General features: G+C 44.6%; 1 protein-coding gene across 5 annotated transcripts in view; it reads left to right on the top strand.

Moving 5' to 3' along the window:
• SRGAP1 (SLIT-ROBO Rho GTPase activating protein 1) overlaps positions 1 to 7,271 on the top strand; it is a 233,729-nt gene extending 226,458 nt beyond the window's left edge. For 3 of the 5 annotated variants that reach the window (XM_075344823.1, XM_075344824.1, XM_075344821.1), the window contains exons 19-22: positions 187 to 367; positions 454 to 588; positions 826 to 1,171; positions 4,374 to 7,271. In XM_075344823.1, coding sequence (XP_075200938.1) covers positions 187 to 367; positions 454 to 588; positions 826 to 1,171; positions 4,374 to 4,751 — 1,040 coding nt within the window. In that variant the 3' untranslated portion in view covers positions 4,752 to 7,271. Of the gene's footprint in view, positions 1 to 186; positions 368 to 453; positions 589 to 825; positions 1,172 to 4,370 lie in introns of all 5 variants that reach the window. The other 2 variants (XM_075344822.1, XM_075344820.1) reach the window with 1 other exon arrangement.
• Positions 7,272 to 27,516: the final 20,245 nt, after the last annotated feature.

The raw sequence follows: 27,516 nt of genomic DNA on the forward strand, positions 1-27,516 counted from the left end.
CAAGTGTCTAGAAGGAAAACTGACTTTGTTGATCATAGCAACTTTCATAAACTGCTCTGGTCAAAGGAAATCGGCGCAGTGATTGACTAGTATGGGAGACAGACAATCTTTGCTTTTAGACAATTCTTTTTTTTTTTTTTTAAATTGTAGTTCATGATGTTAATATTCTCTAACTTTTGATTGCAGAGTGTGAACCAATTGAGGCCATAGCCAAATTTGATTATGCAGGACGATCTGCGCGAGAGCTGTCTTTTAAGAAAGGTGCATCTCTTCTCTTGTATCATCGTGCATCTGAAGACTGGTGGGAAGGACGACACAATGGAATTGATGGACTAGTGCCCCACCAGTACATTGTTGTCCAAGACATGTAAGATATACATTGAGTAGAGAATCACAAATTTTATTACAGATGTGCAACACACACACTAAGACTTTTTTTTTTTGTATTTTTAGGGATGATGCATTTTCAGATTCCTTAAGTCAGAAAGCGGATAGTGAAAGCAGTAGTGGTCCATTGACTGAAGAAAAGTCATCATGTAAAGACATAAATTCTCCAACTGACAGACACCCAGATTTATTTTCGGCCAGGTAAGAATCACACTATCCATTTTCTTCATACTCTTTCTGTTCTTCCACCTTCCCCCACCCAAAAAAATATTTATAGTTATACACACACGCACTATATTTTTTTTTTCCCCCAATAGAATCTGTGTCTGTTTTTTTGTTTGTGGCTTAGTTATGGATTTTGTTAGTAGCATTCATTTTATCATTTTATTTCACTGATTTAATTAATACATAATCTTTATTCTGTTATTGACAATGCAGACATAGAAGGCGAACAGATCCACCACCTCCTTCTCGCCGTTCCGGCAGGTCTAGTGATAGTCACTGCCCAGTACATCCTCCACAGTCTCTGAACAATTTATCAATGGAAATTGGTTCTTCTAACATTTCAAGCCATTGTAGTCCACGTGCCCTTTTACAGAATCGCAACCTTAACACTGACAGCCCTGAACGTAGACGTAAACCAGGCCATGGAAGTCTAACCAACATAAGCCGACATGAATCCTTAAAGAAGTTAGACAGTCCACCTATACGAAGATCCACATCATCAGGACAGTACACAAATTTTAATGACCACAAGAATCTTGATCCAGAGAGTATCGCTCAGGTATGTAAAGGAAGTTAAAGGTATTGTGCAAAACAATTAATGAAAACAAAACTTATTATATTACACAATTCATTCTCCCCAAAAAAGTGATTTACTTTATTTTGGAACGAAGTGTAGAATCACCTTTTACACCATATTGTGTAATTACACAGAGCAATGATAAAGAAAAATGTCTCAAAGTGGATCTGTCACCAGATTTCACAATACATACTACACACATTATTATATACATTTCTTGGACCTGTTGAGACTTTTGTACTAGCTTTGAAAGTCTGGCTGTCTTACCATTTCTGAAAGATCAAACTCAATCTCTGCCCACTGAGCCTGATTAACAGCTACTGTTGAGACTAAATCTCAGCTTATATAGCCTGATTGATAGCTCCCCAGTGTTCCTTCTCCCTGCTGAAATCTTACACTGCTCAGTTCATTCTACAGTTGGGTGTGTGATTGGATAAACTTGATCTCTTCAAAGCTCTCACACATTAGCTGGGCCAATAAAAAGCTAATTTTAAGATTAAAATTATACGGCCATTATGACATCGGTTTTCAAATTAAGTAGACTAGCTTCATAAAGTCTTGGGGATCAATTTAATGTGTGCAGTTTACATTAAAGTGAATCAGTCACCAAATTTTACAAAATATTTTATATACCATATTTTTCGAACTATAAGACGCACCCTTTTTTTTAGAGGAAAAAGTAGAAAAAAAACTAAAGTAAAAAAATGTGGTCATGACACACTATTATGGTGGGGTGGGTCTCCTGCTGACGCTGTTAATATCCCCAAATTCTGAACTCATCCCCGATTCTGGGCTCCTTCCAGGAAGATATGGCTCCCATCGAGGCATTTGTATGTTCCCCATTCTTATGTGCATGTGTGTGTATGTATGTATGTGTGTGTGTATGTATATGTATATATGTATATATATGTGTGTGTGTGTGTGTGTGTGTGTGTGTGTGTGTGTGTGTGTGTGTGTGTGTATATATATATATATTTATATATATATATATATATATATATATTTATATATATATATACATATATATATATATATATATATATATATATATATTATTATTATTATTATTATTATTATTATTATTATTATTATTATTATTATCTCATATAAAGCTGTATGTATGTCTGCTAAAGGAATCCGCACCGTAGCATTTACAAGCACGAAAATTTGCACAGAAGCCCCATATGACCCAGGGAACGTCGTAGACTATGTTTTGACAGAAAAATGTAACCCCGTGCTTCACAATTAGTCTCTAAAATCCTGCCGCCATTAAACTGAATGGAGGTGGGAGCTATAGGTTATTAATAGCAGCTGTCAGTGATTGCTATAGGAACAAAATAAACTGTTGGTTGAAGCTTATGCGTGAGGTTATATGATGTCGGTGGGGAGATGGATAGAGAGACAGAAAAAGACAGACAGCCCTGGAAAGAGACACCACCCCTCTTCATTACATCAATGCAGGTCCTTGTTCAGCTACGGGAGACTTTGTTTCTAGAGCAGAGGCAGGATCAAAGTGAAAGCAATGTGAGCACTCAGCACAGAGACTGCGGGCTGTGCTGCGATGGTATGCCGTGCTCTGGCCCGGACACTGCAGTGATCTGCACTTCCTCCGGGCCAGACATGACTGCAGCGGCACCCTGCTCCTCCTCCTTCACAGCGGACACACAGTCTCCCCAGCCCTGCAGGAAGCCGGCGGCTGGAGCTCCCACATGTGTCCGCTGTTTACATTAAACAGGTATTGATTTGCTGCTCCTCATACCCGCTTCTAGTCGCTGGCTGCAGAGAGAGGTGGGCGGGGAGCAGCTAATGAATATTCCTTTACTTCAAAACAGCGGGTACACGTGGTTTCTCCAGCTGCCGGCTTCCTGCAGCAGCGACCCTCCCTGCCTCCTGTGATCCCACTCCACAGCTGATCCCTCCCCACGGCTCCCTACCCCACAGGCATTCAGACCATAAGACGCACTCCACACTTTCATCCCAAATTTGGAGGGAAAAAAGTGTGTCTTATGGTCCGAAAAATACGGTACTTGTGCTACTTCATAGCAAGCAATTTAATTGTTTAAATGCATGTTTGAGATAAAAAAAAATTCCATGACATAACTTAAAACAACCATTACTTGACTGCCCATTTAAACATCTAACAGCTGCAGCAAATCACTAAGCTCACCAGTGTCTGACATAAGATTGCTGCAAGGGTCATGTAAAGGCGGGAAAATGATCGAGAGTAAAGAAAGGATAGAGGATTTTAATGATTCTTTTGTTATTTTATTCAATGGTTTAGGGGTTTTTTTTTTGGTTTTTTTCTTGTTTTTTTGCAATTTGTTTCTGATTTCTGAAAACACATTAAAAAACACCTGGCAGAGGTTAACGTTCTGGGCAATGCATACCCAAGTCAAATGAACACCTACAAAAAGAGCCAAGTTCCAGGACATGTGAAAAACAGTGAATCCCCCCTTATAATAAACAGTAAAAAATACATCAATAAAAGATACATAAGTGGACCGGCACAAAAGAGAATGGCCCCGAATCATCAAGACTGCATGGTGGTGTCAGATGCTACTGATTTATGAAGAGGTACATAAAGTCTTCTTGAATCTAGAGCATCTGATGAGTGTCATGCGCCTCTGTCCGCCATGCTAGGAATCTTACACCAGTCCCTAACTACAGTAAGATTTTTGGCATAAGGAACACCACAGCTCATCATGGATTTGGCAAGCCGTTGCATCACGCCTCCGCCACACCCCAGCCACATTCCAGCTCTGGTCATTTTGCCATAGCTGGGAGAAACAGGTGTGAAGGGGCCAAAAGTTGCAAAATGTTTGAGCAACTTCGAGCATTCTAGCAAAATTGCTTTGATGAATTGGGGCCAATGATGGATGATCAAAGCAGCAGCCAATAAATAAATATGAGCAGGTTAGTGAATCAAGATATCAGTTTCACAGTAAAGGGCAAAAGATATAACATTAGTCAAGATTCACCCACCAAGCACTCGTGTATGTTTAGACTTGTGTAATGCCTTACTGCGGTACTGCTTGGTATAATGAGCACTTCTATTGGTTTGATGTGGGTTATATGAATTAGAGTTCAGATTCATAGTAATAATGAAATATGTATTTTACAGATTTCAAGGACTGTGGTCTAATCTGTTGTTTTTTTAAAATTTTTGTTTTTGTATCTTAAGCAGGATATAGAAGAGACCATGAACTCTGCCCTAAATGAGCTACGTGAGCTTGAACTACAGAGTTCTGCCAAACATGCCCCGGACGTTGTACTGGATACACTTGAGCAAATCAAAAACTCTCCCACCTCAGCGAAATCAACCGAATCTCTGAGTCCACTTCACAATGTCATTCTCAAGAACACTGAGCCTCATATCCGACGTAGCACTAGTACATCTAACGACACAATGAGCACATTTAAGCCTATGGTTACACCTCGAATGGGTGTTCAATTAAAGCCTCCGGCTCTAAGGCCAAAACCAATTGTGTTACCAAAAACTAACCCTGGTATAGGACCATCTCAGGCTGCTCAAGGAGCCGCCGACAAATCATGCACAATGTAATGTCATGCTTAATAGTACTGTATGGATAATTAGGCAAACATATGTTTTGCCATGATATCAGTAGTGGCATGTTTTTACTGGAACTAGAATAAAACAATCACATTTACACTAAGATTTTATTACAAGAAACTGGACTGTTGTGTGTTTACAGCCGTAGAAACATACTTGAAGATATGATGCTGCACAAATTGTATACTTTGCAACATAGATCACAATGGCTTCCCACTTATGTTACAGACTTCTCATCTATTCTAGATACACTGCGGGCAGGCGTCCATGTATGTTACTTTACAACTCATAGTGAGTCAGGGGTCTGTGGATACAGAGGTCTATTGGTTTGCAGAGCAGCCTGAAAAAAGCAACAAAAAACGTTAGTACTTAGTTTCATAGAGGTTTTGCATTACATTCCTTTGGGGCCTTACTGCTTGCTATATAAACCTCTAAAGAAACCTATGGTAGATCCAGACAAGGATTTCTCTGGACTGACAACTAACCCTTGTAACCACTGTTTTAGTGACTTTATTCCTCAGTGTTAGTAATAATGGGGGGAAATGTTATGTACAAAATATGCACTGCATGTGGTTCTTCTGATAGGTAGACATATTGATATGTTTCTGTATAGAGATGAATATATAAGAAGAAAGTCGTTTTGCACATTCACAATATACAGAGAGTTAAACAATGTATTGCTACTCAAAGACACTACTGTGCCTGCCTAGATTTGTTCTTACAAAAAGCATAGTAGGTTTCGGCATGTTTATGTAGCCACCGGTAATAGCCATGGAGCCAAACTAAAATGTAGAATATATCCAGTGAGTTTTTCTATATCTTCAGGGCATTAAGGTTAAAGGGCAGAAAATCGAACACTATATGACACTACATTCTGACATGCCTGGAACTCAAGATCGTGAACCATTTTTCTTAGGGTCATATATTAGATAATGATTAAATGTCAACACAGTATTAATGTCAACCCTGTATCCCAGACAGAACCACTTGATCACGAGTAGTGCCACTTTATATCTTTATTGCTTCCGATGTATAATTTATTCATTTTCTTCATACCTGTCTATTAATCAACTAATTAATGTCTTGGGAGTAGTTTACCTTGTCATTAAAATGTATAAACTGCACACTCTTAATCCGGAGGCCTGAAATGTTACTCGTGTGTTCTGCTAGGCCTACAATACTATACTGGTACTCCTTTTCATCGCTTTATTGTAAGAATTTGTTTAGTTGTATATATGATTTGTATATATTTGCAGCCAGCACATTGCTTGTGTTGCTTTTTTTTAATGTTTTTTTTTATATACTTTTTGTTAGGTTACTTAGTAAATCCATTCATGGTAGATAATAGGTTTTCCTTTAGTGCTATAAATCAGAATACATTGGCCCAGATAAGCCAGGTGAAATGCAGTCAACCCTTTTGGAGAGCCATTTGGGATTACTCTTACATTCTATCTATAGACTGCTCCAGTTATTTCCCATCTACAAAATAAAACTTTCCCTCTTAAAGCTACATTTGGGAGAATTATTTTAAGATGTGAACAGAGGTCCGACATCTCAAATGTGGGGCATGTAAAAATAAAACTGATGTGATGTATTTTTTTTTTTTTTTTTTAACGTAGACTAGTATTGTAATAAGAAGTTACGAACCATGTGATGTAAATCCATTATCACTACGAAGCTCCCAGTCTACAGAAGCAAGTCATTAGTCTCCAAGCTGTATACCTCCTCATTGCAGACTTGAGCCTGTAGTTGAAGCGGAGCCAAGGAGCTCTATGAGCGTCTTGGCTTTTCATGCACAGCTTTGTCCTAACATGATCATAGATGAGACGTGGAACTCACAGAAACAAACTGGAATTCTTTTCTGACATTCAAGCGCAGGTTTAGCCTGGTACTTGTTTATTTTTCTGGTCTGTGTGACATATTAGGGGTAATACATTGTCTTTTTAACAGTTGGAAATGTGTATAATGTTATAGACTGTGTATACTTATTAGAACTAGTGTAGTACAAGAGTATGTTAGAAGAGTGTACTGCTACATACGTGTGTAGTTAATGGATCTTGGTATTTGCAGTACTGGAGGTGAATGGAGGCCTACAGGGAGTTATTTCCGGCCCCGGACTAACTCCCAGCCAGGTGTCTGTATCGTCTTTACAGTCAGTGTGGATTACAGTACTGATAGCAGTTTTTGTTGACTGTTAAGTCTTTTGTGTTGGTGTACATCTGTAGTATGTACATGTGAAAGTGCCTTTAAACTTTTAGAGGAACTTCAACTTTTTACTCAGCGTTTAACATTTTCCTTTACATTCAATTCCACTCTCAAAAAACAAAAGTAAAACTGAAAAAAAAAAGTTTGGCATTCATTTCAAAGACTCGTGTGATGTTCAATTGTTGTGATTGATGCACTTTTATGTATATGACTGTACATTTTGGCATGTACCATAACAGGCTTCAAAGTCCATCCAGGTTTGTTCCTCCGTAGATTTTCTTTATAATAAAGAATATAGTTCTGTCAGTCGCTGCCATCTCTGTTTTGTACACGTGACACATGTTCATTTAGTGGGTATTATAATAAAATATTTTGTCAAATTATACGTAATGCATACATTTATAAGCGTTTTTTCATGCCATGTTAAACCGATGTTCTTTCAGAACAGAGTAGCGAAAAAATGTTTTTTATTGTAAGTTATATCATTGGTTGCAGAACCAGGCAAGGTGAAAAGTGATAGTCATTTAGGGATTCTTGGTGGCTTTATGGCAATTTCACACTTCTAACTATCACGATCTGCATATGGACCTGGACTGGCTGCAGGTCTCCTAATACGAGCTCACCAAATCAAATATGCCAATTATGCTCAAGTAAGGAGACACATGGCTAGTCTGGATTTTGTGGTCAGTTCTCAGACAGTGAAAGTCGGAAGTGATAAAACGGCCTCGCTGTCCTCTGGTAACTTTAAAAGGGTTGGTCCTAGTAGTGTTCCACATGTTTCCCCTAGGTAAAATAATTAAGCCTATACATCTCGTAGTGGCGCCGTTACAGCGGCATCAAGGCTCATGGTACTGGGGCTCACATGGGTTATGGCGTCAAGCCTCACATTCAATAAGCGCCGGCTTCAGTCTCCCCGCCTTTGGCCCAAATGAGTTAATTAACAGGAAGTGAGCGCTGCGGCTGTGCTCACTTTGTTGATTGGTCATTTGGTCTGACGGTGGAGAGAAGAAAGCCAGCACTGATTGGACATGAGGCTTGTGTGACACCACAACTCTGTGAGCCTGGACGCCACTGTAAGGGCATCAGCCTGGTAAGTGAGTATAGGCTTTATTATTTTACGGGGAAATGTGTAATCAGAAGGGGTTGTGCTAATAGTGGACAAAGCCTTTTAAATACAATACTTCGAAGACTGTATTAGATTTTTATAAGTAAACTATTCCATTGGTTGTCAGAACAGAAATCATCAGCCAAATGAAAAAAAATTCTAAAAGCCTTCAGTATCTAAATGGCAAGAATATGGTCACCATTTCTATTGAAATACAAGAAATACATCGTTGGCAGCTTTTTTCCATGTTTGCCAACTGGCAATATTAATGAGAGCTGCGAAAACAATAAAAACAGAGCTTTTTCTTGTGTTGAGTCGTTTGTGATATTCTATGACCACCATTAGGGTTGCCCCAAAAAAGTGTCCATCTGTTTTAGTTGTGATGGCGCATCCGTTTTAAGGCACGTTTCAGTAGGTTTATTGTGAAGCTGCAGGAAGTAATCAGTAAGGAAACCACCAAACCGGATACAAAGAGAAGCAGATTGGTGGGTATATCCTCAAAAACTTGCCAGGATGCTGAACCACGTCCGGACCGAAGATGATGGTTGTCTTTGGCCAATGGATAATGAGTTTTGGTGTATATGACCCTCTTCTTCAGATCCAAATAGATATGTATGGGTAACCTTTTAATATTTTATATTACAGCCCCTTTAATTTTTGAGTAATTGGGATGGGAAATAACATGGTTTTAGTACTGTAGGACTAATGACCTATAATGTACAATGTGTTACTGTGCAGTCTGTAATAGTCTGGGTCCATTGGCCATGGGGCAAATGCACTTTGTGAAGGACTTTTCATGCAAGTGAAATTTCTTAGTAATAACATGGGTCACATAGTTCTTAGTTACAAAAAATGAGAAACTAATATATTTATAGTTTTTCATAAGAAACGTTGCCGTTGCTATAAATGTTACTTTTGTAAATTACATAGGAAACATCTGAAATCCAGACATGTACAGTAGCTGTTTAGATAAAACTGTTTTTCCACGTATGAAGGACTGAAAGTGTTTATGTACTAAAGAAAGAGTTAAACGCTTTCTTTTGATATTGAGGTCATGCATCTGGTGTGAGGGAATGTGTAGGTGTTAAATGCATCTATGAGGGAACAGAATGAATGTGAAATAACTGCATGTGTGTGTGGGGGGGGAGGGGGGGACCAGAAGTAAGTTGCACGGTAAAAGCATATTCCATAAAAAGACATAATGCTCACAGCAAAGATGGAGATGACTCATGTCGGAACAAAGCCTGCGTCAGCTGTTCATGGAGTCAAACATAATGTAGTTCGGCACCAGCTGCGATATTTTTATATTCTTCAGGGAAAAAAAACACATTGAGGGAAGCACCTATTACTTCTATGGGTTGATGTTACCAGGCAGTTTGATGGGAGATTAAATCTGTGCGCAATTCTCAAGCTATTCATGTTTGTCCTGCAGTCACAACCACGTACATTTACTAAAATAAGCAATAATAACAGTTTTCCTCTTTTCGCACCTGAAGCTTCCTGGAATATGACCAGATGTCTCTTTTTAGCATTTGATTAGTGAGAGGGTCTTTTACACCGCATGTGGCCTAGCACAGGAATTGTGGTTGTTAATATCAACTTGTTATTAAAAAGGATGGAGTGAGATATTTGGCTCAAATCACTTGAGGGACCACCAGCAGCTTTAAATCTAGCAGTCTAAAGGCTGAAGATCGTTCTTCTAGGTGTGTATCACCACTGTGCGGAGACTCCTTCATATATATTGATATATATACGGTATATATAAATATTTATTAGGACAAAACCAGAATGAAACTGGGGTTCCCTTGCTGGTTTCAGATGCTGGTACTAACCTGACTTCAAACCGGACTGGCAGCACTTTTACAATTGTGGACAGGTGCGTATCTGTACGTGATGTGTATAAATACTAGAGAAAAAAAGGGAGACCAGTCGCACACTGTAAAAACCAAAATAAATTCTAACTAAGAAATTATAAATGGAGGTATTTAGAATATTATAATGGCCATTGTAATACTAGCCCAGCGCCCCTTCACGGCACCCTCCTTTGCTGGGTCCTACACATTCTAAATACCTCCATTTATAATTTTTTTTAGGTAGAATTTATGTGGTTAAACAATATTACATGCGTATTCCCATTTACCTTACTACCAAATATATAATAGTCCTAAAATGAGCCAATTATATTGAGAAGCCAAAGGATTGCTGCAGAGTAAGAAACGACTGTCTAGCTAGTGAAACTGTAAACTTGACTCTTATTACCGACCGCTAGGGGATACCTCACATTGTGAGAAGCATATTACAGTGATTTATTACTGTGTGTGAATACAGATTTAGATTTCATTCAGTCGTCAGTGATTTTTTACATGCAACTGTTTCTGTGGCTTGGCTATTCTCTGCTCTCCTGGGTAATTGCATTTTGTCCTGTACAATGCGCACTGACACTGCACTCTCCTGCCGGCTCATCACTTCTCATTTAGAACCAGTGACGGAGCTCCGTTTTACTGTACATTTACAAGGCATATCGTGCACCAGGCTCATGCGGAGCACATAATGGAATTGAGAAACGATGCATGCTCAGTAGAGCAGGGACTAGCCCAGCACCTGAAACGGACGTCACTGATGACTATCGGTTATTGTCTGCAGAGTTTAGCAAATCTGCACAGGTTTACGGCATGAGCCGCTCAGAGCAACTCAACTTATTGGCTACAGCCCTGTTGATGTGCACTGTAAACAATAAAAATGGGGACAGCAGTGGAGACTCTACTGCACCTTGGGAGGTTGAGTAAGGCTGGTTTCAGACGTCCGTATTTTGGGTACATGTGACATGCATGTTAAAAACTGATGTCACACATAGCTATGTTATTCTCTGGAGTTACACATGCGCCCTTGTTTTCACACGGACCACGTGGCCTCGCACACACGGAGACATGTCCATTTTTTTTTCTCCAGCAGCACTGACGTCACACGACCCACACACTTTGATCCGTGTGACACGTACCAGAGAAAACACGTGTCTGTCAAAAATATTTTCTATATTCACCTGTATCCAGCGCTACTTTCTTCGGCTCTGCTGTGTTCTACTTCTGACTTCCGCTAATTATGCTCACAGAATATTTACTGCACCTCGGAGCTGGAAGCAGGAGCATCGCCAGGGATAGCATTGCCGGGGACAGGTGAGTATTCAGCAAGCAGTGTGTGTGCAGTGACATCCAGGAGGACATTGGAGTTCCCAATGAACTCTGATGAACCCGTGAAGTCATTGTCGTGACACCCGCTGTAGTGTGGATGTCGCGGGGTGTCATCAGGAGGTCATCAAAGTCAATTGGGAACGCCGTTGACCTCCTGAATGTCACTGGACACACATTGCTTGCTGGATACTCGCCTGTTACCGGCGATGCTGTCCCCAGAGATTCTCCAGCTTCCAGGTGCAGTGAATATTGTATGAGCATAATTAGTGGAGGTCAGAAGCAGGAGATAGCAGAGCCGAAGAAAGTAGTGCTGGATACAGGTGAATATAGAAAATATTTTTATTTCACAGACGTGATTTCTCCGGTACGTGTCACACTTATGACCATACCCATGTGTGTGACTTACACCTGTTTAAACACAGTTTTGCAGTCAGGGAACAATGATTTGTTGAAACCGGAAAACTTTATATTTGTCATCTGAATTATGTTCCCAAAGTGCTTGCAGTATAAATCATTGTGCTTGCAGCCAGGTATGTATTTTTGTGAAATGCCAGGGAATTTCTGTAAAAAAATAAATAAAAAATAAATACTCTGAAGGCCTGTCCACAGGTGAGAATAGTCTGACTGGTTCATCCCAGCACTGGTAGACGTGATTGATCGTTCTCACCATATGTGCACACAAGGGAAAGACCCGACAATCACCTGCACAAGTGCTGGATAGAGCTGGCCAGGGATGGAGCCAGACTATTCTCTCCTTTTGGAACCCAACCAGATCTTGTCACAGTGTTGCAGAGAAATCTATACCTGGCTGCAATCATACTGCCAGGTTCAGATTCATGCTGCCCTTGGTTGGGGCAGCATGAATTGACTGATCAATTCCCTTTAATTATAAAAAGAATTGCTTATTACCACACTGGATCTAGATACAGTACATTTGCACTGAGCGCCTCCTAGTGACTGCTGTACATGTACATCCACATCCATTTGCTTTAAAGGGATAACATGATGGTTCAGTCTTTTTATTTTTTTTATTGTAAATTGGCCATTTATTACCCCGTTGGCGACCACACCAGGGCAATGGGATGAGCTGGGGTGCGAAGCACCAAGATTAACACATCTAATGGATGCCCCACTACTGGAGCGGCAATGGCTTGCTATTTTTAGGCTGCGAAGGGCCAAATATCCATGGCTCTTCCCACCCTGAGAATACCAAACACCAACTGTCAGCATCACCGTGGCTAGTAATCCAATTTTGGGAGGGACCCCCTTTTATATAAAAAAAAACAAAACAAAACAACAGCCTGTGGTGCCCTCCATTTTAGATTAAGCTGTGAGCTGTGGTCTTCAGGCTGCAGCCATCTGCTTTACCCTAGCTGGATACCAGGTAGCTTTTTTTTTTGCTAAATACAAGGCTAAGCACCCTTTTAGTGCTTCATGAAAGTCACTAAAAGGTGCCAGCTTAGAATATGCAGGGGGGTGGGACATTATATACCGTATTTTTCGGACTATAAGATGAACTTTTTTTGCCCCTCCCCAAATGTTGGGGTACGTCTTATAGTCTGAATGTAGGGCATGAGGGTGCGGGGAATGAGGGTGCTGCGGTGGAGTGGCCATCGGTGGCATGCGCGGGCTGTAGCAGCGCCGGCCGTGACCACGTGGGCCTGCGCATCCTCCCACCCATCATCTCTCAGCGCTGAAGCTGGCGTTGACAGGTGGGCGGGATGATGGGCGGAGGGTGCGCACATAATTAACAGCCGGCAACAGTGATCATCCCTGGCAACTATAGCCTGGAGTGATAATGTGTGGCTTTATTCACTGCCCCCCGCGCATCATCATCAGCGTGGGGCCAGTGAATAAGTATACTCACCGGTCCCTGCAGCATCGCGATGTCCTCCTGTCTGACAGCCGCTGATCTGTCTAGAGCGGTGAGCACAGCGATGACTTCATTGCTGTGCACACGGCTCCACACACATCAGCGAGCCGGCAGACAGGAAGACATCGCAATGATGCAGGCAACGGTGACCGGCTCCACACAGGTCAGCGGTGCTGCTGCTGACACAGACAGGAGGACGAGCAATGCTCCTGGAGTGAGGAAAGGTGAGTATAAACGTTTTTTGTGGGCCACAGGATACAGGCCATATAGCAGGATGGGGGGCTATACCAGGATGAGGGACATATATACAAGGATGGGGATCATATACAAGGCAGGAGAATCATTACCAGGATTAGGTACCTTAGTTAGAGAATTTGGGGACATTACCCCCATAATAGTGTCAGCAGCAGATCATCACCCCATGTCATGACCACACTTTTTGCTTAAAATTTTATCTTCCTATTTTCATCCTCTAAAACCAGGGTGCATCTTATGGTCCGGTGCACCTTATAGTCCGAAAACTACGGGTATGTGTTTGACATCCATTCATCCACCCTAGCTTTTTAGGCTGTGTGCACGCCATCAGGGTTTGCAGCGTCTTGGACGCGGAGTGTCCATAATGCTGCATTGTGCAGTACAAATGCATTGTAAGGATTTTTAGAACTCTCCTACCCACTGTGCTTCTTTTCTCTGCAGCATAAACTGACATGCTGTGCAGCTTCCCCAGTCTCAGCATGTCAAGTTATGCTGTGGAGACTAGTGTTCTTTGTGGTGAGAATAAAGCTAAAGTCTGCAGCAGCCCAAGCCCAGATTGTCGTCACAGGGAGCTGCTCTTTCCTGTGGACAACACTCGCATCTCTGCATGAGGGCTGGCACTGCGTCCTAGACGCCGTGTCGCCAGAGCATGGGCACATAACCTAAGGCCCCTTTCACACGTCAGTGATTCTGGTACGTTTGTGCTTTTTTTTAAAACTTACCAGAATCACTGACATACGCAGACCCATTATAATGAATGGGTCTGCTCACACGTCAGTGATTTTTCACTGCACGTGTCTCCATGCGGTGTACCCGCGTGTGCGTGATTACCGCACAGAGACATGTCCATTTTTTTCTGGCATCACTGATGTTCCACGGACCACGCAGTGGTGTGGTCTATGAAACACGTGCCAGAAAAAAACGTGCTTTTAAAATAAACATTTTAACTCACCCGGCGTCCAGCGATGTCCTCTGCAGCCCGTGCAGCCTGCTGCTTCTGAGCCGGCTCATTATTGTCGCGCATATTCATTATGCGCGGCACAGCCGACCCGGAAGCAGCTGCTGCGGGGGTCACCGCCGGCCGGATGCTGCACCGCGGGAGCGATCAGCACCATGGACAACGGGAGCGCGCACAGGTGAGTTGTTTTCTAAGTGCAATCACGGGCCACGGAGAACAGAGCCCGGATTGCACTTAGACAACCCACGTGTGCCGTGAATCACGGCACACGCAGGGACATGTGCGTGTTTTACACACCAGTGAAAAACGTCACTGTTTTTCACTGACGTGTGAAACGGGCCTTAAAGTGAGAAATTTGGCTCTATTGCAACATTTTTGTGAAGTACCTGTGATTTAAAATGCTTACTATACCCCTGAATAAAATCCTTCAGGGGTCTAGTTTCCAAAAAAGGGGAGTCACTTATGGGGGTTTCTGCTGTATAGGTACCCTGCAAATGCGACATGGTGCCCGCAATTTATTTCAACTTTTATAAAATTCAAATTGAGCTCCTTCCATTCCAAACCCTTCCATTTTTCCAAACAGAGGTTTTTGACTACATGTGCAGTATCCATATGCTCATAAGAAATTGCATAACAAACTGTAGGGTCCACTTTTTGATGTTGCCTCTTGCAAAAGTGAGAAATTTGGTGCTAAAGCAACATTTTTGTGAAAAAAAATGAAAATTTGTAATATGGCAACCTAAGGTTATCAAATTCCGTGAAGTACGTATGGATTCAAAATGCTAACTAAACCCTTGATATCATTTTTGAGGCGTCTAATTTCCAGAATGGGGTCACTTGTGGGGGAGCTCCACTGTTTAGGGCACCTTAGGGGCTTTCCAAATGTGACATGGCATCCGCTAATGATTCCAGCCAATTTTGCAGTCAAATCGCACTCCTTCCGTTCTGAGCTCTGCCGTTCGCCTAAACAGTTGATTTCCACAACACATGAGGTATCGGGGTACTCAGGCAAAAAAAAGTTATTTATTAAGGCTGGTTTCATATTTGCATAATTTTGACGGAAACGGAAACCAGCACACAGTACAGTTCATTTATTTACAGTGGAAACGCGACACCATGCGGTTATGTGCTTCATACACAACCCGCATGTGTCCAACTATTTTGTGTGGCCCAACTCTCTCTGCTTTAAGGGCATATAAATTGAAAGTTTGAAAATTGCGACAATTTCAAAATTTTCATCAAATTTCCAGGGTTTTTTTTCACAAAAAAAGCAAAAAATATCATCCTAAATGTACCACTATCCTGCAGTACAATATGTTACAAAAAGTAATCTCAGAATGACTCTGCTGAAGTGTTCCAGAGTTATAACCTCATAAAGCGACCCTGGTCAGAATTGCAAAAAATGTACTGGGCATGAAGTACAAGACTGGCTTTGTCCTTCAGGGGTTAAATGGGGTATTGTGTGCTGCATGATGGTATTCAGTTGGAAATGCTGAGGTTTACATGGACACAGAATCATGTTAGTTTTTTGGCACAGTTCTAGAGGTAAGATGTCCAGTTGTAGTTCTTAGTGACCACAGCATTATGATGGACTGGCTAGCGAGTCCTAAGTAGAGAATTTTAGAAGTGATATACTAGTGGTAGCTGGATAATTATTGCAAAATATGAAATGATCTGAGCAGTGACATACATAGAAATCATGGGGCCCCATAATTTCTAATTGGGGCCTCCACTCCCCCCCCCCCCCAAAAAAATAAATAAATAATAATAATCGGCTAGATCACAGAAGAGCATAGTTCACAACTTTGCAGCCCTTACAAAGTAATTTTCCTCCTATTGAAGCCCTTAGATCCCTTTTCATTGCAGCCATCAAATATGATAACAAAAGTGCCCCACAAACGCTGTATGATCCTCCACAGTAAATTCTTACACACACAAGCACACACACGCTCTCTATGATGACCCTACTGTACCTCCCTTTAAATACCCTGGCAATGAATGGTGACCCTCACCCCCTACACAGTATGATCCCCCACTGTGACCAGCACACAGCCTTCCATGACATATAATGGCCCTTACTATCCTCCAAATAGTATATTTGCCACTTCACAGTATGATGGACCCCACACAAACCTTCACACTATCACACTATATAATTGCTTGCACACAGTATAATGGCCCTGTTATAACTCTAGATAAAGTATAAAGGTTTCCTCATAGCCCTCCATCAGAGCACATAGTGACCAAATAATACAGCATGCAAGAGAGAAATACCATCATACTGTGACCAGACCACATATTACGATGACATAGTGACCAAATGACAACCACATACAAGGGTCAAATATCAACACCTCGTGACCAGACCACATAGTGACTGAATAATCTATATATATAATTGCCTTATTCTGTCTGTCTGTCTGTCTGTCATGCTCCAAAATTGTGTCCTTACGGTGACACAAAGCTGATTGGCCGCTGGGCTCGCCATGGCCCCGCCCCCCCCCACGGATTGGCCTCTCGCCCTGGCTCTCTGCAGGCCCCGCCCCCCTCACGCAATGCACGCTCGCTCTGGCCCAACTGACACGGAGCTCCGACTCCCAGGTGAGTACACACACACACATCAGATCACACTCACTCTCACACACACCTCACACATCACATCCACACACTCACAACATCCTGGGATATCGCAGACATAACCTTGCGATGCTGGGATCTTGACGGAGCCCGTGAACGCTGGTAACCATTATACACATCGGGTAACTAAGGTCCCTTGGTTACCAGATGTGTATCATAGTTACCAGTGTACACCGGCTCCGTCACGATCCCAGCAGCGCCAGACATAACCTTGCGATGCTGGGATCTTGACGGAGGCCGTGAACGCTGGTAACCATTATACACATCGGGTAACTAAGGTCCCTTGGTTACCCGATGTGTATCATAGTTACCAGTGTACACCGGCTCACACTCACTCTCACACACACCTCACACACACATCACATCGCATCCACATACTCACAGCATCCGGAGATATAGCTTGCTTCTCGGCCTCGATACTGTGCTGTTGTGACCTTCCAGGACCTGCCGGAGGATCACATGGCCAGAAGCATGTGGTATCTCCGGATGTTGTGAGTGTGAGCGTGGATGTGCGATATCGTCAGTGTGTGTGTGTGTGTGAGTGTATGCGATCGGGTGTGTGTGAGTGTATGCGATTGGGTGTGTGTGAGTGTATACGATTGGGTGTGTGTGAGTGTATGCGATCGGATCTGTGAGTGTCGGCAAAGGAGCACGGCGTGCTGGAGGAGGCTGGGAGGAGAGAGGCTGATCTTGGGGGAGACTGGGAGGGGAAGGCTGATGCTGAGGGAGGCTGGGAGGAGAGAGGCTGGGAGGAGAGAGGCTGATCCTGGGGAAGGCTGGGAGGGGGAGGCTGATGCTGGGGGAGGCTGGAAGGAGAGAGGCTGATGCTGGGGGAGGCTGGGAGGAGAGAGGCTGCTGCTGGGGGAGGCTGGGAGGGGGAGGCTGATGCTGGGTGAGGCTGGGAGGAGAGAGGCTGATGCTGGGGGAGGCTGATGCTGGGGGAGGCTGGAAGGAGAGAGGCTGATGCTGGGGGAGGCTGATGCTGGGGGAGGCTGGGAGGAGGGAGGCTGGGAGGAGAGAGGCTGATGCTGGGGGAGGCTGATGCTGGGGGAGGCTGGGAGGAGAGAGGCTGATGCTGGGGGAGGCTGATGCTGGGGGAGGCTGGGAGGAGAGAGGCTGATGCTGGGGGAGGTTGATGCTGGGGGAGGCTGGGAGGGGGAGGCTGATGCTGGGGGAGGCAAGGAGCACAATGGGGGGTGCGCAGCATGGGGGATGGAGCACGTTTGGGAGTGCGCAGCATGGCGGATGGAGCACGTTTGGGACTGCGCAGCATGGCGGATGGACCACATTTGGGAGTGCGCAGCATGGCGGATGGAGCATGTTTGGGAGTGCGCAGCATGGCGGATGGAGCACGTTTGGGAGTGCGCAGCATGGCGGATGGAGCACGTTTGGGAGTGCGCAGCATGGTGGATGGAGCACGTTTGGGAGTGCGCAGCATGGCGGATGGAACACGTTTGGGACTGCGCAGCATGGCGGATGGACCACGTTTGGGAGTGCGCAGCATGACGGATGGAGCATGTTTGGGAGTGCGCAGCATGGCGGATGGAGCACGTTTGGGAGTGCGCAGCATGGCGGATGGAGCACGTTTGGGAGTGCGCAGCATGGCGGATGGAGCATGTTTGGGAGTGCGCAGCATGGCGGATGGAGCACATTTGGGAGTGCGCAGCATGGCGGATGGAGCACGTTTGGGAGTGCGCAGCATGGCGGATGGACCACGTTTGGGAGTGCGCAGCATGGCGGATGGAGCACGTTTGGGAGTGCGCAGCATGGCGGATGGAGCACGATGGGGGGTGCGCAGCATGGGGGATGGAGCACGATGGGAGGTGCACACCTCCCCCCAACACACACACACACACACAACACACCACACACACACACTGGGAACCACAAACACCGCCGTACACAGACACCCACACACAGACAACGCTGCACAGACACAACACCCAACACAAACACCGTGGCATACATAAATATACGCACATACCACGCAACACACACACATTGCACAAAACATACCTCCCCCCAAAACACACCACACCCACACAAACCGCGCAACACACACACACAACGCTACAGACACACAGCGCTCCACAAACAACGCAATACACGCAACACACATACAACACCGCTCTCCCCCCCCCCCCCCGTCACACCCAGACAACACCCAGAACATGTACAGCGCCCTACACAAACACTTGGTAAACACTTGGTAACTACACACAACAACATCTATATATATATATATATATAACAAAAATCATACATTAACTACACAATACGTAAATTCTAGAATACCCGATGCGTAGAATCGGGCCACCTTCTAGTACTACAATAATGATCATTAATAGAAACCACAACACTAATATTACCATCAGCACCATTTATACACAGGAGCTCTGTATATAGTGTGTCCACCCATATCCTGTCCACCGCCATTAGGCCATGTGTGCACGTTGCGTTCAGTAACTTGCAGAAATGAACGCATCCTCTGGCAGAATTTGTCATTGTCAAATTTGGTTTTGACCACATAAAGGCAGGAAATACGCAAGCGTTTTTGCTGCGTATTGACCGCGTTTTACATGCATTTTCAGTGCTTAAATTGAGATGCGTTTTCAATACAAATACACAACTAAATAAAGTTTGAGCATTCAAACAGTAGGAAAAAAAATGAAAAAAAATAAAAAATAACCTTTATATCAAACACTATAATGAAAATTTACTGAAAATTATTAATGAGATTTAATAATTATGTTTAAAAAATGAGTCAAACAATACTTATACTTTATTTTGAAGTCGGAATGGATGTGAGGGCAAATGGAAACCTCTTTACCTCTCTTTAATGCCAAAAACGCATGCTTTGATTTTGACAAAAAAAGCATGCGTTCAGCATCAAAAAAGCATATAAAACGCTAAAAATGTCTTTAAGGATGCGTTTTGATAATTCTCATTGACTTCAATGTTAGCAAAACGCTGCTAAAATGGAAAAAACAATTGACATGCTGCTTCTTCAAACGCAGAGATTTTGACAAATTTTTGACACCAAAACTCTGCGTTTTTAAAAGCATCGTGCGCAAAAGAAAGCCAAATTTTCCATAGACTTTGCTTGGTAATCAAAACGCATGCAATTTTGCATTTAAACGCTGCAGCTCAAAACGCTGCGGAACCTATGAAAAAAATGCAACGTGCGCACATAGCCTTAACTTGAGAATGGCGGCAACTAGAAGCATAGAAGTGGTGTCTAGGTATAGTAAATTAGCCATGCGCTCCGCTATGAAACCCCCTATAGTGCAACCTAACCTAACGGAGTTAGCATTTTTATTTCGAAAACGGAACGAGAGAGAAAAAAAAAAGTAAATTACAAAGTTGTAGGGCATCATCAATTCAATACGAATCGATACCTTGCATACATAAATGCTATGATTAGAATGTGTAATACTCACAAGGCTGCGGACATGAAGCAATAATGTGACGCCCTGGCCTATCAGGTCGTCACAGGGTATTGTGCAATCTGCCCTTCAGCACGGTATCCACCCTCCTTGGTTACCGGTCCTGGTCCTTTGGTGTTGCTAACAGCTGAGCCAATAAAAACCCTAGGAACACTTTACACTGTACCCACCAGACACACCATTGGGGGGCCTGAAGGGAATAGGGCCGCTCACATGGGTGGTTGGTAGGGGAGAGTGAGAAAGTGAAGGAGAAGAGAAGTGAAGTGATAGTGGAAGGAGGTGAAGTGACTCTCGGGATGAGAGGTCATGGAGCAGGGCTCCTTAGTACTAGGTGGCAGACGTTCGTCTGGGCCTGTTAGGAGCTGGAACCCCGGTTGCAGGGGATAGTGTCAGGGGGCACGGACTGCCGAGGAGGGAGAACGGCGGCCTTGAGCGATCACCGGGCAGGGGCCAGGGCACGACGGGGTACATGGACCCTAGGCCAGGAAGTAGCTTCACGCGTCCTGGCAATTTACCCGACGAGGGTGAAGACTTCAAGTGTCATCCCCAATCCGCTCAAAAATCAGGGTACTAGCGCACCGATGGGATAGGACTTTCCCAATACAGTCCAAAGAAATCCTACGCGGGAACCCTGAGGGCAAGCTCACTCCGTTAGCTACACGGGTGAGCGGGACCCGAAAAGTTTCAGGCTTGAGGGTCCAAAGAAGAAAACACAGGTGCCAAGGAAAGGGTCACAGACTAACCGCAACACCAAGGGCACGGACCCAAGTGTGCTCCCTCCCAGCTGCAGTGGTGCTCACAACTCTGGCTTACAAACTGTCAGTGTGATTATTTCTGGACTGAGTGGGTACACTAAAAAAACCCTTTTCCTACCCCAACGGCACAATACCATCACCAGGCTCCCAGGGCAAAAAAACCCTACCCACCGAGGGGTTAAAAACACCTTACTGCCATACCATCACCACTGGGCGTCCCCAACAGCAGCGGTGGTACCCTAAATTACCACGCACCGTGGGTGGCGTCACGAACTTTCCTAATCCCGTGTATATGCTCTCCCACTCCTTTTTGATTCGCGTGTCCGCGTGGACCCCCCCGAACCACCGCGGCTCCGGATCCGAGCGGCTCGGCTGCTGCTACGGGGGCAGAACACCTCCTCATGGAGATCTGCCTACAAGTCATTGGGTATGGTGGCTCCATGCCATGGAGTTGCTTCCACGCTCACCTGACCTGACCCCATTGGACTTCTTTCTGTGAGGTGACATCAAACAGCAGGTGTATGTGACCCCTCCACCAACATTGCAGGACCTATGATGACGTATCACAGATGCTTGTGCAAACGTGTCACCATATTGCACAACGTGCAGCAAGATACAGTATGCTGTCCAGAGTCCAGATGTGCATTGCCGCTGACGGTGGCTACTTTGAGCATCAAAAGTTAAATGAGTGCCATATGCGGGACCAGCATTCAATGTTTTTTTTTGGGGGGGGTCATGGGTTTCATATCATAGCATTTCTGTATGCAATGTGTCGATTCCTATTGAATTGATGATGCCCTGCAACTTTGTAATTCGCTTTTTTTTTCTCTATCTCATTCGTTTTCGAGATAAAAATGCTAACTCTGTTGTTTTCCAACAGGTGACGCTATAGGTTGTTTCATTGCGTAGCGCATGGATACTTTACTATACCTAGACACCACTTCTATGCCTATAGCTGCCGCCATTCTCAAGTTAATGGCTGTGGACAGGATATGGGTGGACACACTGTATAGTGTGAGTGTACAGGTAATACAGTGATCACCGGTGAGATTATACACAGGAATTCTGTATATAGTGTGTAGGTGATACAGTGATCACAGTCACTTTATATACAGGAGATCTATGTACTGTATAGGTAATACAGTGATTACCATTGACATTATACACAGGAGTGCTGTAAATAGACCCTGGCCCGGTCCTCCTCTGTTCCACCGAGCCATCTTCCCGTCTCCTGTTGACAGAGACCATCGTCTGCCTCATAGCCAAGAGACCAGGGCTCCTACCCTGGTATACCTGTCAGTTTGCTTCAGGCCTGACACACAGGCCTGACCTCCACCCTCACTGAACTCTAAAATTGATCTTCTGCTTTTCCCGCCCGGGCAGTCTAAACCCCTGGGTGGGTGTGCACCAACTGCCTGGCCACGCCCACTGGTGTGTCTATCTGTCCCTAAGGGGGGTGACTAGGGTTTAATGGTTGGCTGTGTGTTTTCTAGTGAGGGAAGGTGTTATGCGGGGGCCTATTTGACTACCTGGTTTTGCCAGGGCGTCACATCAGCGTCAGTGACTTTAGACTGTGTGAGTACCCGATATCTCCTTCACCCTCGATGGGTTCCCCACTCTATACATCACCAGGCCCTGGGACACCAAACCCCCTACCCACGGAGGGGTTAAACATCCTGCTGCTTCAACACCATCACCGGGCTCCCCAACAGCAGCAGTGATCTCTCACATTGCCACGCACCGTGGGTGGCGTCACGAACATTATCCCATTCACCACCTAAAGCAACAATAATAATAATTTTATTCATTTATATAGCGCTATTAATTCCACAGCGCTTTACATACATTGACAATACTGTCCCCATTGGGGCTCACAATCTAGACAATCCCCCCTTTTAATTTCCGAGGTAGCCGCGCGACCCCGCCTCGGATCCGGAGACCCCTCGAGCTACTGTGGATCCGGGTCCGAGCAGTCCGTCGGCTGTCGCGGGGGCGGCACACCAGCACAGGACCTCAATGCCAGATAGTGTGGGACACGTCATGCACACAGGCTTTAGAAGAAGGAGGCTAGAGATCGCAGCAGAAAGTAAGCGCTGGACCGGAGATCAACAACACCCATCAGACCGGACCGCCCCAGGTGAGTAATACAAAAGTGTCTTTTACGTTATACAGAGTGGCCTGGGCTCTTATATACAGCATTCTGAAATGCTGGTGTCCGCAGCTCATGTGGGAAAAACCTGGTGACAGGTTCCCTTTAAGAGGCGCATGTCTCCTAATAAATTAGAGTAGGTGCAAAGTGGCGTGCTCAGCCATGTGCTTATCACCACGTGTCTTTCCCCAGTCTCAGAATGGCATAATAAAAGCCACCTCTCGCTATGCATTTGAGGGTGTTGACATATCCTAGCTCCGCCCACTTTGTCAGAGATGGGTAAAAATGGTATGACACTCCAAAAGTCGCAATATTTTTGAGCAGGCATGCATTGCTCAAAAACCTGGGATTTTTCAAAGCTTTTTACACCAGTTATCTGGAGTAAAAACTTTAATGAATCAAGAGCATAGAATGGAGCAGCACATGGCAACTCCGTATTTAAATCTAGCCATCAATGCAGCTTTGAAAGGCTGATCAATGGGGTGTGGGACCCCCTCTGATGTGATCCCAATGATAGGTCATCATCACTTTATTGTGGAAGGACAACTCCTTTAATGTAGGGGCTCTACAGCACCCATCAAAATGTAGCAACAATATCCAGCAATTTCCAGCCTAGATCATATTTAACACATTATGCAGAAGCGAAGTGTTTTCTTCCTGTCAGTTTTCCACTTAGAAACTAGTGCAATATGTTTCCTGTGCAATGTCTGCCTTCTCATCTTCCATTTCATTATTGATGGGATACCTCCATTATTTATAAGCTCCCTCTATAAGGGAGTGCTCCAGCCAAATATGTACTATAAAACGTAGAATGTGTTTATTATTACTTCCATCGTCACTGTATTTACTGATTATGTCTTTACCGAGATGTAATGTTATACATACAATAGTTTGTTTAATGACATTATATCATTGTGACCTATGTTTAAAGACTATGCTCACCTTTACAATCATTTTTTTCTGAGCATCTAAACTTATATCCATCCCTCTGTCCTTCCTTCCTGTAAATACATAAAATGTATGTTAGGAAGAAGCAGGGGACAAATGAAAGAGGGGATTACTGCCAGATCAGATGACACAGGGTCTGTTTATGGTCGGTCACCATGGAGATGCTTGGGCCTTCATAGAAGCTATGGACACAAAATTATAGAATATTTTTTAATGAAGACAAAGTTGCTCCTTTTTCATTGCAGATGAAGGCAGGCAGCTTAATGTAATATACTATACTGTGTGTCCACCCATATCCTGTCCACCGCCATTAACTTGCATCTGTGATACATCGTCGTAGGTCCTGCAATGTTGGTGGAGGGGTCGCATACACCTGCTGTTTGATGTGACCTCACAGAAAGAAGTCCAATGGGGTCAGGTCAGGTGAGCGTGGAGGCCACTCCACGCAGCCACCATATCCAATGACTTGTAGGAAGGTCTCCATCAGGTATCGCTCCACGTCCGCCGCCTTTGGGTTTTACACATTCTAATCATAGCATTTCTGTATGCAAGGTGTCGATTCGTATTGAATTGATGATGCCCTACAATTTTGTAATTCCCTTTTTCTCTCTTTCCTGTTCCGTTTTTGAGATAAAAATGCTAATTCTGTTGATTTCCACCAGGTGGTTTAATTGCGTATCACATGGCTACTTTACTATACCTAGACACCACTTCTATGCCTATAGCTGCCGCCGTTCTCAAGTTAATGGCGGTAGACAGAATATGGGTGGACACACTGTATACTCCAGTACACACTATGGGCACTACCTCTCCAAATTATTACATGCTTTTGCCTTAGTTTAAGGTCAAGTGATTAGATTTCTTTATAGTAAGATGAAGCATGGTTTTTAGGAGAAAAATGTCATGTACGGAGGCATAATATGGTGGCACCAGTGTCATTATGGTTCTGTACCACATGATTCATGTACACTGCTCTGCTTTATGTCTATATCAGTGATACCCAACATGTCTTACCTTGAGAGCCACATCCAGCAAACCCCCTTCCTGACCCCCGCCAGTAGTGATACCAGAACCCTCCATTACTGGTAGGATGACAGTCAAAGCTAGAGATGAGGGAACCTGAAGTTCGATGTTCGAACACAGACTAAAAAAATACATGGTTCGGGTTCAAAGTTCGAGTGTGTTACTGTGCTGCCCCTGCAGCGGATCGAACCGCTCGGATCCGGGGGTGATTATTCGTGGCTCGAGGGTCTCCGGACCCGGGGGCTAGGGGCCACACTCGAATGAAGGGGGGGTATTTACAGGGGATATCAGCAGAGGAAAAAATCCAGCATAATGGAGATTTTGTAGAAATAAAACTTGATTTTATTGTAGCAGAATAAAAACATGCAGACTGTGCAGTGGGCACAGAGGCACAGGTGAAACAATGTGGGTTAACCAACGCGTTTCGACCAGAGAGTCTTATTCATGGCATGTGATTTACCCCAAAGGTAGGGACCCAGAACCATGGGGGTTTGGAATACCGCACGGAAGGGCAGTTTGTGCAGTACCCTGTAACGACCTGATAGGCTAGGTGCGTCATATTACCAGTGCAAACTACTTAAGCGAGCAGCACTTTACTAGGGTATGATTGGCGCTCAGCCCTGTGCGAGCTGCGTGCAGTGTTTGATCAGCTCACACTCGGGGTAAAATCAGTGTGATCAGATGTAGTACACACACACACACACACACACACACACACACACATAAAAAACAACAACACCCACACACCCCCGCAAAAGTTCTGCCTATGGCTAGCTGCATATGGGTGGAGACACAAAATGCCCAATTACTGACTTCCATTGAAGTTCGGGTCAAGTCAGGGTCACAAATAGAGATGAGCGAACGTGAGGTTAGGGCTCGAAAAATGACGTGAAAATCCCTGTGGTGAGTATTGCGCTGTGCTTGTGTCTGTCTTATGCCCCATATTGTCGGCGCTGCGGGATGTGTTTGTTTGTCTCAAATTTCTCTTAGGGTATGTGCGCACGTTGCGTACTAGCCCAGCACCGTTAAAGGTGCGCTTCAGAGCGCAGCTGAAAAGCTCCGTTCTGAAGCGCATGGTGCCGGCGAGAACGTGCGCTCTGCCTGCAGCTCCTGCCATAGACAGAGCAGGAGCTGCCGGCAAAGCGCACGGAAGAAGTGACATGTCACTTCTTTTTGCGCAGCGCTTCGGCAGTAGCCGAAGCGCTGCGCTCTAAAACGCCACGTGCGCACGGCCCCTGCACAATCTCCATAGACTGTGCAGGGGACGCAGGACGCATGCAGTTACGCTGCGCTACAAAGCGCAGCGTAACTGCATGAATTTACGCAACGTGCGCACATAGCCTTATAGTCAGTGTTTCAAGCTGTATTGTTCATGGAGAATAAAAAAAAAAAAAAAACACCGACCACCCACCTCCGGAGGTGTTTTGCTTTTGGCCCATTGCAAAACACTTCCGGAGGTGGGCGGTGTTTGTTTTTTGTTTGTTTTTTTTACAGAACGCTTAGAACACTGACTGTAAGTTAAATATGAGACGAACAAACACATCTCGCAGCACGGACAATGCAGGGCATCAGACACAAGCACAGCGCAATAGTCACCACAGGGATTTTCATGTAATTTTCCAAGCCCGAGCCTCGAGCCTAAGGTTTGCTCATCTCTAGTTAGAAAACGAACCTTATCTAAGGGGTATTTTGCACACTATGACATCACAAGCTGAGTCCCTGCCCCCGTCGCAGCTGCGATATCTTGTGATAGCTGCTGTAGCGAACATTATCGCTGCGGCAGCTTCACACGCACTTACCTGCCCTGCGACGTCGCTCTGGCCGGCGAACCGCCTCCTTCCTAAGGGGGCGGGTCGTACGGCGTCACAGCGACGTCACACGGCAGGCGGCCAATAGAAGCAGAGGAGCGGAGATGAGCGGGACGTACACATCCCGCCCACCTCCTTCTTTCCTCATTGCAGCCGGGACACAGGTAAGGAGATGTTCCTCGCTCCAGCGGCTTCACACACAGCAATGTGTGCTGCCGCACGAACGAGGAATAACATCGTAACATCGGTCCTTCCGAAATTATGTAAATGACCGACACTACACCGATGAAATGATTTCGACACTTTTGCGCTCGTTAATCGTATCAAAAACGATTTACACACTCCGATGTCGACAGTGACGCCGGATGTGCGTCACTTTCGATTTGACCCCACCGACATCGCAGAT

Source organism: Anomaloglossus baeobatrachus, chromosome 4 (genome assembly GCF_048569485.1).
Source record: "Anomaloglossus baeobatrachus isolate aAnoBae1 chromosome 4, aAnoBae1.hap1, whole genome shotgun sequence".
NCBI lineage: Eukaryota > Metazoa > Chordata > Amphibia > Anura > Aromobatidae > Anomaloglossus > Anomaloglossus baeobatrachus.